Genomic DNA, 13,771 nt, shown 5'->3' with positions numbered 1-13,771 from the left:
TGTGCGCTAAGTATGCCGCGGCGCTTTCCAGAATCTAAACAATCTCTCACCCTCACCGGGTTCTAATAGGTTTGGAGCGACGGGCGTCTTCATCTGGGGTTTGTGTTTCCACCCCGGGGTGGGGGAGGGAATAAAATTATGAAAACGACCCTTCAACCTGAACAAGTTACTTTACAACATTCCAAATAAACTTGATGTGGATTGATTGAGACGTTTGAGAAGTTGTTCAATTTCGGAAGGGTTTCGAAGTGATAAGGTCGACATACCTTGTACACCTGTCCGTACGTTCCATTTCCGACGACTTCGATCAGCTCAAAGATTCCAGCCGGATCCTGAAAAAGAAAGAAAAAGATTGATTAGTATATAAATCAACACAAATGGGTGACAGTAAACAAAATGGCGATTTAACTGAAGTTGGAAACACAAGCTTTTCTTCGACATCCTCAAATTCGCCAACAAAGCGCAGCTCTAAAATTTAGTAAAACTTTATCAGGTTATCATACGACTGCGCAAATGCGTACAACGAGGAGTGAAACCGCAATTTCCATCGCAATTTCCCTCCCCTTGGGGTGGGATTGGATTTTAAATGGCACCGAGAGCAGATGGGTGGACGACGACGACGACTCTGGAGATGCACCCAAATCGCGCACATAGTTCGGAAGCAATGTTGATCGTAAACTTCGTTCCCCTCCACCCAAACCCCGCACATCCACTTGGGGCAATTTTCCGCGGCCAGCCCGCTTTTGCCCGCCGCTAGCCACCCAAAAACCCAACCCCTGCCCCTCGATCGCCCGATGAGGATGTGGTTTTACGATGCAAAACTTTCCACACTCCGCACGTATTTTTGCGTGGCCCACTACCACTGATACCGCGCACGTTTCCCCTGGCTCGCTTCCTCCCCTTGGGGGTTGGTTGGTTTTGCTTCACCTTTTTTCTCCGGTAACCTAGATCGGGTGCTATTTTCGGGCGATCCAGCCAGCAGCAACAGTGGGTGGGCAGGTGGTGATGATGGAGATGGTATGGAAAAACTATTAGCCCCCACACCTCACCTCGCTGCGTTCGCTACCCCTCGGGTGGTGGCAAAAGGTAAATCGAAGGAAAAATTTAATTTTCCAACCAATTCCGAGAGGTTACCCGATGATGTGCAGCAAGCAAAAACCCGTGGAAAACCCCTAGTGAGCGGTTGTGGGAGGACTTTGTGGGACGGGTCGTCCATCGGAAACTTTGTTACCGAGGGGTTCCGAGATATCGAGACGATCGAGAGCGTTGGAAATTCAGTCGCCCCAAGCAGTCGATAGGTGGAAATTGATAAGACCTAGTTCGGTGCGTTCACTTTAGTGATGTGCGTACGGATTAAGAATGAGTGATTGATTTGAATCTTACTAACGAATGATTGATAGATGGATTGGTTGAATCCTAATGAATAGGTTATGTTACTCCTTTTTAATTTGAATCCTTAACTGGGATAAGAATCCCAAAAAAGTGAATGAGTGAGTAAAAGAGTTGCTAGTCGCCATAGAGATTCAAATTCCGAGTGAAGATTTGAATCCCAAATAAGGATTCGAATACCAAGAGTGACTAAAAGAGTCGCCATAGAGATTCCAATCTCAAACTGGGATTCGAATCACAAATAGGAGGCCAAATCCCAAACTGGGACTGAATATACGAACTATCTATGAATACACATACAATTTGGGATCCGAATTCCTATTTGAGATTCGAATTCAATCTTGGGATTCGACTCTCTGTAGCGACTAATAACTCTTTTACTCACTCTTGGGATTCGAATCCTTAATTGAGATTCTAATCTCTACTTAGGATTCTAGCAACTCTTTACTCACTCATTCACTCTTTTGGGATTCTAATCCCTGTTAAAGATTCAAATCTCCTCGACGACTAATAAATCATTTTACATGTTTCAAATCACAAAAGTGTGACTTAACGATTCGGATCATCGTGATGATTGTTCACTTTGATTCCAATCTTTAAAAATAGTTATTCTCATCACTAGTTCACTTCTTTGTAGGCAGGTATGTCCGTGATATCCGGCACGCTGGAGTGGCCTGGGCTGGGCCGAAAACAAGGTGTGCATTAAACATATAGCAGACGAATCAATTAGTTTAATGCTAGGAACTGCAAATAACCGACGCACCGAAAAAAAAATTGCAAACGACCCCCAAATACCAGCGCCTGGCAGGGTTTGGTCTGAAGTACCTTAGCCTCAATAGTCGATTGACAAGGTTATGGTGATGGCATCAGACGTCACTTGCTTGAAAAGATAGTGTTTTGGTTCGATTGGGGGTTGAAAGAATTGTTGCCTTTTTAACAATGAACTTCTAGTGGCCTGATTTTTATTTTCAACGTGAGTTGAGAAAGGAAATATACATTAATTTAAAGGAATAGGAAAAAACGCAGAATCGATACTAATCCGAGTTGTTCATTCGATTTCGATCGAGATTTCAACACTTCCAAATTGGACTTGTCCTGTCGGCAGGACAATTACATTATTTATTAACCATACTTCTTCATTGAATAGTCCAGTTGATCGTTGAGAAATGGTCGCTTGTTCGAACCTAGGAGTTATTAATACAATATGTCCATATTTTCTTCACAAAAAAGCATTGCCATCCCACGCATCTTCACATGGCGGCTATGGATGAAGGATAAGTTCCGAAGGATTTCCAGCCACTGACCACCTGAAGTGTCGATCTGGACCTGCGCGGAAATAAATCCACATCCCAATGTCGACCACCACCGGACTTTGACTGGCCGCGTTGTGCCCAAATTCTCTCACCCGCGCGTTCAAAGATTGACCATATGCGAATGGACGAACGGAGATCCGTGTACGGGGCCGACACTGACCCCAACTGTGCCCACACAACACCTTACTGACCCTCGGCGGCGGGCAGTCTATAGTTTCAAACCGGGTCGGGCGGGGGTCAACAATTATCCGAAAAATAAAATTCGATCGCCCACGCCCAAGCCGTTCACGTGCTTCCGCCACCCGCCCTATGGGGGATGCTGTGTATTGTTGTTGTGTGTAGTGCAGCAATGCAAAAGGGTGCAGCGGCCGAAGGCGGACCGGCGGGTCAAGGTACCGTCGTTGTCGTCGTCGTCGCACCTCGTTCCGGGTGGAAAAACAAAAAGCTTGACCCAATATGTAGGAATTCCAAACGTCCACAACGCCGCGGCCATGTTGTGCCAAAACGGGGCAGGCACGATGGACGGCGGTGTACAACACAGGTCGGCCTCTGGGAGGACGCCTTTTTGGATGCGTTCAGTTGCGACTCTTGGACAGGGCGGCAGCAGCTAAAGGTCAAGAAGGAAATTAAATTAATGTCGTTTGGATAAACTTTTGCTTTTCAGAGGCACTCTGTTTACGACATTAATTTGGGGTTGTAATTTAAATTTAAATAAACCAGCTTTTAAGGAAGTTCCTTTCCCTTTTTTTAAAAGGGACACACTTTAAAGATCCAATTTCAGCAATGGTTATTATGGAAAATATCGATGGTTCGAAGTCAGCCCCTCAATAGTGTGCCTAATCAACACGTCAATAAATAATAGACCAATAGATACCGAATTAACCAGAAGGGGTGTCAAATTAAAATATTCCCACTAGTCGTACAAGTCACCAAAGGAAACACATTTACGACAGAAAAAAAAATGGAAAATACCCTTGCTTGCTGCGGGAAAATCTTAATCGTATTACATTGGCCAATAAATCAATAACGTTGAAACTGGGGAGGAAAAGAAAAAGGACCGATAAAGAGATTAGCTTCAACCCGCAGCAGAGTCTTCTTGCCCCGATATTTAAACTAGTCTGGTGTTCAATTTAAGCTGCTCGTTTTGAATTTTCAATCAACGACCCTTAGAGGAAAGAGAAAGAGGGCTGCATCTTAGCGAACGGAACCCAAAGATTGCTTCCCGAAATAACGATCGAAAGTGACATCATCAACTATCGCTTACGGATAAGCGACGAGTAAATGAACTTTCTTCGTGTCCCTCCACTGAGTGAGTCAACTCGGGGAAGCAGAGATGGGTTTTCCATCGGGACGGAATACGCAAGAGAAGGAAAGACTAATTATCACCTCACTCACAGAACGCTCAGCTAAGCGAAGGAAAGTCGAAGAAAAAAGGCTCCATATCGTTCGGTGACCGATTATACGTCTTCTTAAACCGAACGACATAGTATATCGTGGGCCATTTTATTTGCATAAATAGTTCGACCTGCTTCGAACGAAGAAGTTCGATGAAAACAACAATCACACACTTCACACACGAAAGGCCAACGGACGAACGAATGATTCACGCCGTGGAGAAGAGGTGACTGTGCTGGGATTTTGTTTGCCCCGAGAGACACTCAGCAGCATAAACACGAGCAAAAAAAAAAGACCAGCAGGTTCGTTTATTTATTTGCGGTTGCATTCCCGCGTCTGCTCGAGTACCGCAATACGAAAGCCAGCATGCAGCAGCACAGGCCTACAAACGTAACCAACACCGGAGTGAATCATATGCGCATCGAAACGTCTTATGTTATGCAGCTGCTAGCAATCAACAAACGGAAGGTATTGGGTAAAAGAGACACACATGGGAGTGAACAAACATAATGAAAAAACGGGACTTTTTCAAGACAGAAAGCCAATGCGAAATATATTCACATCTATCACCATATCAAAGTTTGAGGGAATACCATCGGTCGATGTTTTATTTATTTCTAGGACTTTAAAATCCATTTCGAAGGACACACGTTCCAACTAACACTGCCTTTTTTTCCTTGTTCTCTTCCATGTCCTACATTTTACAAACCGCTGCAAACGAACCGAAAGTTTGACGCAACTGCTTCAAAGCCGGATGAAAACGGCAAAAAACTAAAGAAAAAACAACAGCTAAATCCGGACTAAGAAACAAAACTTGAAGACCTTCAAAAACGTCTCTCGTTTTTTTGTGTGTGCATTTGTGAATTTTGTGCCTCGCCGCAAACACTGAAAAGGTATCTTTATATGCAGCGTCGTCGTCGTCGTCGTCGTCGTCGAGAGGTTCGTAGTGAAAAAAGGAACAAACGACGTGCCGGTGGAACGTTTCGAGCGTTCTCACGTTTCCTTCACCACGAACCTCTTCTTCCTCCTCTCGGGAGGGCATCTTATCAAATCCAGCACGCTACCACACGCACACTCCCCACACCATTCCATTCCGGCCATTCGTGTGGTTCCCCGCCGGTTGTGCCTTATCACGGAAATGGACGGGAAAACCGCGGCTCAGCTGATTCGCCACTGCCTCCCGAAGCAAAAGAACGACGGGAAAAATGCAGTTGTTTTTTTTTTCCTTTTCTGGGGTTGGTTCTCTTCACTTCCATGCTAACATAAGATAAACGAAAGCACTGCAAGCGAGAGATGAATGAATGGTGTTGATTTTGTGTTACCCTCTTGAATATTAGAGGCAAATGTTTGCCCGTAGATGAAATGTACACGGGGAGCTTTTGGGTTCAACGAATTGGGGCTTATCTTAGTTTCTCACCATCACTCGTACCGTGAATGAGAAAGAATGCTTCATTAAACTGGCACAAAGGTAACTGCTAACCAGAAGAAAAAAAACCCATGGATTTTAAACGCCTAAATATTACCATCAAAACCATCAAACTAACAGATTTATTGGCCATACGTTTCATCCGTTGACGCTCGGGACACCGCACAAATGACACACACGGTATGAAAATAGAATATGACAACAATTAACAAACGACACACGGCTATAAATCATCCGCAAGCCGTGTTGGCTTCGGACCACACGCAAACGCACGCACCCAAACGATCGGCTTTCTCGTTGCCGTAACTCTTTCGACGCTTGTGTAATAAAGGATATTGGCAAAAAAAGAGGAAACTTAACTTGGCAAGCCAATGCGGACGGAATGCGATCTAAATTCCAACGCAAAATACGTATAATCACCACACTATCCAATACTGCGAAAATAGTGCTGGCGAGCAGCAAAAAGCAGTAAAGTACGTGGTGATTGCTCGTTGACGGTTCCGTTGCGATAAAGTTTAAATAAAAAAATTGGAAACGAACCGAGATTACAACACGAACCTTTCCGACGGTAGACATAAACAAAAAAAGGATAGGATTTGTTATGGAAAGAAAAATAATGTTGCCATTAAACTATTGCAATTGAGTAATATAATAACTTTCCTCAAAGGGATGGAACTTTGGCTTTGAACAGAATTTCATTTTTACAATGCCTTCGGAAACATTTTATATCGTTAGTGTCGTTTCGCTCCAGACCTATATCGTTTTGTCATATGACATCGTGGTATTTTAGATTTGTTCAACAAGGGTAAAATTACTTTCTTGACATTTGGGAACTCACGTAATGGAGCTGATGGAGATGGATTTCTCTTTTTGAACAGTTTATAGGTATTTTTCAAGTAGTTAGATAATTATGTTGTGTCAAGCTTTCTGTTCTGAAACACTTTTGCTTCTAACGCCAGCTGTCAATTCGGCTAACAGACAGCCCGAACAAAAGTGATAAGAAAAGGGAACTTCATCGATCAGCTGACAGCTGACGCGTCGGTTGATCGGGAGAATCGATGACCCTTGGAATATTTTTTTTTTAGTTCCGTACCACAGCACAGCGGATCCTAATTAATTTCATATTTTTTCTTTGTCCTTTTGCACATGTTAGAACGGTTTCTAAAACTTTCTAATTATGTTAGTGGATAATTTTCAATTTGCTAACACTAGTTAAGCGAAACATATTCAATCGTTTTTTGAGGCAAAACAATAGTAAACATTATACGAAATTATGAGGCTGTCTTTATGCCGTCGGTCCTACCCAATTCTGGACCCCACCCAGGGTCGAACGAAACAAAGCTGGTGCTGCGAATTCTAATATGCACCAGAGCGTCAGAAAACACCTTGATCATCACATCACATGTTGCTAGAGGCTAGCAACATGTATATCAGATGGAGAAGAAAGAAAAAAAATTGTCCAAGGCTGACCACCTTCTGCATCACACCTGAGCTCTGGCTGCCTTCCTCTCGTGGAATGTCGGTGAAGAAAACACATGAAAAACCGCCATCAATATCTCTCAAATGGCGGTGGGTGAAACGAAGCGGCCTAGACGATCGTGGGGGAAGGGTAGGCATCCGGATGATGGTAAATGCAATCGAACTGGCCCAGGAAAAGAAAAACAGCCTCAACCGAATGCGGCGAGAGAATGCGAGCGAAAACATATTCGCATCGGATCGCGGCTCGATCGACCTTGGATGATAAATGGCGCAACAACCCGCGGCTGGTGTCGGCGGAGGGCATCGCGCGCATAAACACACACACACGGACACAACACACCACAGCAAAACCCGGTCTATGGCGAGCTGCGCTGAATCAGAGCGTCAGGAGGCCGGCCGAGCGGTTGGCTCTTTATCAGAGAATGCATCGGACTGTAACGCCACGGAACGCGACTAGACGCTCCATAGTGCATAGTGCCCGCTATCCTCCACTCACCCTCCCCAACACAGGCACAAACCAAGTAGAGAATCGAGAGGTGTCGAGAAAGAAAAAGTGTTCCGGCAGTTTAAAGTGCCTCCGTGGTTTAGCGTCTTGAACGCCTGAGAGTCAGTGTTTACTACTATCGCGACTGATAACGCCACATTTTGTGTTTTTATTTTTCTACTTTAGCGTTTTTCATCGCGCCTTCCGCGTACCAGCGAACACAGCATTGCCTTTGTCCAGTGGGATTTGTTTACAGAACACGTGAATCACTAGCAGAGCGTTTGGCTCCCCCCTCCCTCCCCGGAGGACAACAACAATGTGACTAACGGCACCGAGAGATATCATTACCTCAAATGCACACGAAATTCTGGGTAATGGGACAATCTTTCCTTCCGGCAACGATGCGGAAAGCCGACGAATTGATAAACTTACTTGCGCTTAGCAAACACAACTTGAGATCATAAAAATGAAACGGCGCCCCTAAAAGCGATGGCGACGGCTGGCCTTACCGTCCAATTTATGATTTGGGTGAGTGTTAAATTAATCGAAACAAATAAATCAAATATGCTGGAAGAATGCCCCCGATTTTCTTGAAAGCAATTTAAATTGCTCCTTCGGAACAAACAACACACGCTGCTGCTGCTGCAAGGACGCTAGGTACACACCACATAACGTTAACATTATTATCATTACGTCTGGGGAAGTTCGACTCTTCTTGCAAAACGGCGTTTTTATAGTACCAGTGAAAATTACGCCGCCCGTTACGAACGCATGGCACGCAATTCGATAACCAATTTCCCATTTCGTAAGATGGCAATTGAAGAGGTTCACAGGTCATAAACTTTCAGCAACTAACTAAAGCGAGAAATTGATAACGATACGGTCGTATAATTGCGGTTGCGAAAACAAACGCAACCAAACAACAACAACCTTTTGGCGCTGTTTATCGGCAGTGAAAATAGATTGGGTGCTGGGGTCGAAAGCAGTGTTGTAACTTAGTTTTATTAAAACATTTGATAAAAGAGCTAAGCAAATCGATCCCGCTCGCTAAGAAATGAGTTACTACCAGTGTTGCGTCGGATTCAGATTTATGAATCCTAATGAATCATTAACTGGATAATGCGTGATGGATTCCTCAAGCATACTGTTTCATTTGTGTTGGAGGATTTGTAGTTTCGGGGCAGTTGCGATTTTGTTTTCCATCGACGGATATTTACAGTTTTATTCTTCCACGAATCACAAAAGATGCATGTCTATCGAATCTTAGATGAAAGATTCAAATGAATCAATCTCGTCATAAGACTCATATAAGAAAAACGGCACGAAAGTGTCTGTGATATTGGTTCAATGTGTGGTGTGTGTTGAATTAAAGTCGCCGATGAAATGCCTGACTCACGGACATAATAAATTAGCGGAATAGCTAAATCAACACGGCACAATTGGCCCATGTTCTTGCCAACGAAAATCAAAATATAAACAAAGTCGTTGAGACAGTAGTGAGACGCAGATTTCAAGCGTGAATGTTTCAACGTGCTAATCATTCTGAACATGCAAAGAAAACAACAATCATGCAATCTCAGTGCTACCGGTAAAACAGATATCGGATCAGATGTTGGCAACAGCAGAAGAAGAAGAACAAGGTGGATGCTCTGTGCATGTGTCACATATGCTAGTGTCATGGTTAAAATTAGTCCCTCAACGCACGGCAAAACCGAACAAACGATAGACCAGTTGAACCGCGGGGGGCCTTCATCCATCGTTTTTAAAGAGAGACTGGCTGACTTCACCGAAAGACTACGAGGTGTTTTCATTTCACCAATTCTCCAAGATACCCCCTACTGGCCAGCGAAGATCAACGGCCGATGGGGAAAAGGAATGTGTTTGCAATACGGCTTAGATGAGAATATAAGGAGTGTTTTTCCAAAGGCCCGTTCACAATCAATCAAGTCACCTATAAAAATAATTTCTCTACAAGCTTGTTTACGCCACTAAGTGGCCGGGAAAGTCGAACGATAATAATTGATAGGACACAGAAGAGAGCTGGTTCTCCAATTACGATGATTAGAATTAATTAGCGCCTCATTCCGGCACGCAGTGCTGCCAACGATTTGGGGGGGACTATACTTCAAAGTGTTGACATAATTCATAGACACACACACACCATCCAACTTGAAACTAAAAGGCCAATTCTTCAGATGCGAAACGATGGAGTGATAAGTGTAAATTAGCTCAAGTTTCTCACAATATATTTAAGGCCGGGCGCATTTAAACATTGTGGTAGATTTAATTCAAGCAGCACAAACTTTTCGCTATCGTTCGTTTGTTTCCATTGCAAGGGTGTGCCAACAACGGCAACAAGAAGTAAAAATAAGCGAAACACCGTTTCGGAACGTAAGATGAAAAGTGTCCCTTTGTCCACGTTCATGTAATCTCCAGCAGAAAACCGGCTCTGCCGGGGCAAATATTTCGTCCGATATAATTCATGCCAGCTGGGTTTTATTTATTAAAATTAAGAGAAATAAAAAACCCAAAGACAAATATTCGCGCATTCGTCAAAAGTTCAAACGCCGCCACCACCGAAGCAATGAAAAGCGCGGAGGGGAAAACAGTCTAATTCAATGGAAGCCGATTTCATCTCGGCCCCCGGGGGGGAGGAAGGTTGTGCCGGACGGAATTTTCTCAAAACATAATTACTTTTTTTCTTCTTTTTCTTCTTCTGTTTATCCGTGGCGTGCGCCTTCTCTCCTTAGTTAACTCTTAATCGATGCACTGAGAAAATGCCGCACTGGGAACCAAAATGGCCATTGCGCCGGTATCGGGTGGTGGGAAAGTTTTAGGCAACCAACTCACCACGACGACCTCCGAGCCCGGATGCCGCGGAGTGTCCCCGCGCTCCACCAACAATCTTTGTGATAGCAGTTTTTTTCCGGGACCGGCATTTGGAAGAAAATGGCTGGGAAAACGACTTTCTCACCGGTGCGCGCCGCAGGTCAGAGGTTTTCCGTCGTCTGCCACATCAGTCAATCTCCGCAGAGACGCTCTGCACGGAAAATAGTTTCGTAATAATTAGCTAGTTTGTGTTTGCGAGAAGAAGCAAAAAAACACACACACATTCACCAATCGCGTCGACTCTAAAGGTACTTCAGAAAGCCAACATCATCTCTTGGCCTATCGGGACCACCACCCCACCACCCCGCAACAACGTATTTCCCTAGCTGCGGTTCTTCTTCTACGGCCTAATGAAAGCCGCGTGCGCGAACGACGCGTGATCTCATTTCCGGTGAGAAATTTTCCGCTTTCTACCTTTCGATGGATAAGATTTCGAGTAGCGAGCAGGCTAGTGGCAGACAATGCGGCTCATTACGCCGTGCGGATGGGCCGACTGTAAACATATGATCTCATCTGCCTGGTATCGATACTAAAGGTTTTGGTTTTACGGTTTACATCTCTCGCATGAGAAGCGAACGAAACCCCTTTACGACAGAGACGTTATCCATTGTGACGAACGAATCCCAAACACTCGAACGACAAAAGGACGGTTTCCTCAATTTTAAACCATTTAAACAAAACACGCCGGCCGCGGTTTGTGGCCCACGTTTTTGTGTCATGTTTAGGATAAGTTATGGGACGCAACATAAATAAACCGAAATGTGTGTGCGTGTGTGTGTTGAGAAAAAAAGTTCCCATAAATCCTTCATCTCTGCGTTTCGGTCGCTTGTTTGTGGCTCGTGGCACACCCTGGCCAGCTGTTGTTGATGCGCAATACATTGACACAACCATACAAACCCACACATACACGCATGCGCAAACCCTTTTTTGGTCGATCGGTTTTTCCTCACGCTCGTCTCGATCCTTCAAACCACTTTCGTCCTCTTTGCTTTCACGTGTGTCTGTTTTCATCAACAGTTTTCCACCCCCGGCTACGTTGATCTTCCTTTCAATTTGTTTTGTCTGAGGCCAGCTCTGCGCTTAGCCGGTAAACATAAATAACGTCGTTGAACGACAAAAAAGTATGTTACCCATACGGGGGTTTGTTTTTGTTTTTTTCAGGTTTCCCGTTCGGCAGCGATGCGCTTCGGAGACAAACCGGCCTCAAAGGATGGATTGAAATAAAACTCTTTTTTTCAATTATTGAACTATTTTCCCACTGGAGTTCAATGATCGATTTAGAGGGAAAACAAAATGGATAGAGCAATGTGACAAAAACGTTACGCCACCCTTCGGGTATGTTTTCCCATCAACGAAACATCCTGCAATTGAGACATGATGACGCCAACTGTGCGCTAATGAACGCACAAGCAAAACACCAACCGGGAACGAAACAAAAAAAGCCATTTAAATCGACCGGATTCGCCATCCGACACGCTTCGGAACTGAAATTCGTTTGCGGACCAATCCATCATCGGCATACGATGCGCTACGAGTGGCGAGTTCAAGGTCGCTAATGGGCCACCGGTTCCGGCAGCGGGAGGACGTGCCAAGAATATGTGTCTCCGTTGACCGGTTCCGCCCCGGAAGTAGTCGCGCGTCCGTTGTCCAAGGCTATGGAATTTTTTCTGCTAATGGCCGGTATTGTTGAACATGATTTTTTGACTGCTGCTACTGATAGCCGGCGCTACTTTGATTAATCAGATTGATTTGGGCGAAGGAAAATATTCGTGGGTGCACCGCGCCCCGCGACTGTCACGCTTCTGACAGCTGTCAGCGCTGGACGTCAAACGGGACACCGACGACAACCACACCTTAAAATTCGCCGTCACAAACGGAAAGCAGACAACACATGCTGCGAAGGAAGAAGCGCGGGCGGCTGGCGGTTGCGGGGACTGGAAAACCGGAGCCGGCGCACCGGAAACACTACACCGATAGGATGGTGAAAGCAAAACAAATCCGCCAGCACATACGAGCTGGCAACCCAACACACACTTACCTTGAGTGCGTTCAGATCGATATCATCCAGCGAACAGTTCACCGACGGGGCCATCATTTGGTGCGCCATTTTGACGTCCCGGCGTTCTGTCCCTCGCACAGTCGGACGAGTTCACTTCTTCTTGCACTTGGCCACTACACGTACCCTGCCGGGTATCTGTTCCACCACTTATCTGCGCTGCTGTCTTGATCACTACTGCTGCTGCTGCTTCTGCTACTTGCTTGCTGGTGCTGCTCACTAAGCCTCAGCGGCACACTTTGATTAGTTTGCTTTCCTACTTGACTGCGTTTGTTGCTGTGAAGTAAATTCGAATTACACCATCAGTGACGAAGCACGGGAATAAAAACACTCCTCCTCTGGACACACGACGCAGGAGTTTCTGTGTGCGATTAACACTCGACGGATTCTTGAAGCACCAACAACGCGATACGAAGGAACAATTTCAGTGCAACACTATCTCAGTAGCTCGCGGGTGTGCACTTCTTAGGAACAACCAAACATACAAACAAGGCACAGACACACTCGCAAGCACACGCCTATCCTTTTTTCTGCAGTTGCGCGAAGTGTGCGTCTGTGCATGTGCGGCGGTTCCTATTGTTCGTCGGAACAATGCAGAAAAGTATTCCAATGCACTGCCACCACGATCCGGTTTGGTCGCAAAACAAGAGGGCTTTGGAGAATGAATGGAACACGGTTGTGCTTTAAAATCGAACGTAAAATACCCGCGAATGACACTATGCCACGATGAAGGAAATGAATTACGAAGGAACTGTGATCCAGAGAAGAAAACGAGTTTCTTTTTCCCGGAAATGAAGACCGTAGCTCGCCTCAATGACTCAATTGATTTACTGGCCTTTACCGGTCAAACGTTGCCTAGAACAACAACATTCGCCGGTACGACACTGTACGTCACCGATCAATCGATACAGAAAAATGTTCTCACATTGTGCACATTTGTGCCTCGCTCTTTCTCTTTCCTTCGGACGAACGAGGTTTGGTGGAAAAATGGTTCTCATTCAAAACTACCTTTTTTCCTTCCTTCCCACTGTGCTGCTGAAAAACTTCGTAAAGTGTACTAACTAGAAAGTACAGATAATGAGTAAATATGCACAGTCGTTTATGAACTGACAGTTCTAACACACGGAGATGAGGTTTTGGATTTTTTTTCCAAAACTTGACTACAAGAAAAAAAGGCTCATTCGCTCTGGAAGTATATGTTTGGTAGCGCCAGGAGTGTGCAAGTGTGCGTATTCAATAGGGAAGTTAAGAGCATCGTTTGCTTTGTTAAATCATTGCGCTTTTCAATCGTTCTCTCTCTCTCTCTCTCTCTCTTCACGCCCATCTCTGAATTTCAACTC

The 13,771-nt window shown here is 45.0% G+C and overlaps 1 protein-coding gene across 6 annotated transcripts in view; it reads right to left on the bottom strand.

Annotated features, from left to right (window-relative positions):
• Positions 1 to 13,771, bottom strand: part of LOC131265768 (serine/threonine-protein kinase mig-15) — a 43,642-nt gene that overhangs the window by 28,671 nt on the left and 1,200 nt on the right. For all 6 annotated transcript variants that reach the window (XM_058268072.1, XM_058268073.1, XM_058268076.1 and 3 more), the window contains exons 2-3: positions 12,414 to 12,707; positions 267 to 332 (exon numbers count right to left, since the gene is read on the bottom strand). In XM_058268072.1, coding sequence (XP_058124055.1) covers positions 267 to 332; positions 12,414 to 12,482 — 135 coding nt within the window. In that variant the 5' untranslated portion in view covers positions 12,483 to 12,707. The remainder of the gene's footprint in view (positions 1 to 266; positions 333 to 12,413; positions 12,708 to 13,771) is intronic.

Source organism: Anopheles coustani, chromosome 2 (genome assembly GCF_943734705.1).
Source record: "Anopheles coustani chromosome 2, idAnoCousDA_361_x.2, whole genome shotgun sequence".
Classification (NCBI taxonomy): Eukaryota; Metazoa; Arthropoda; class Insecta; order Diptera; family Culicidae; genus Anopheles; species Anopheles coustani.
This window is presented reverse-complemented; position numbering and strand designations above follow the sequence as displayed.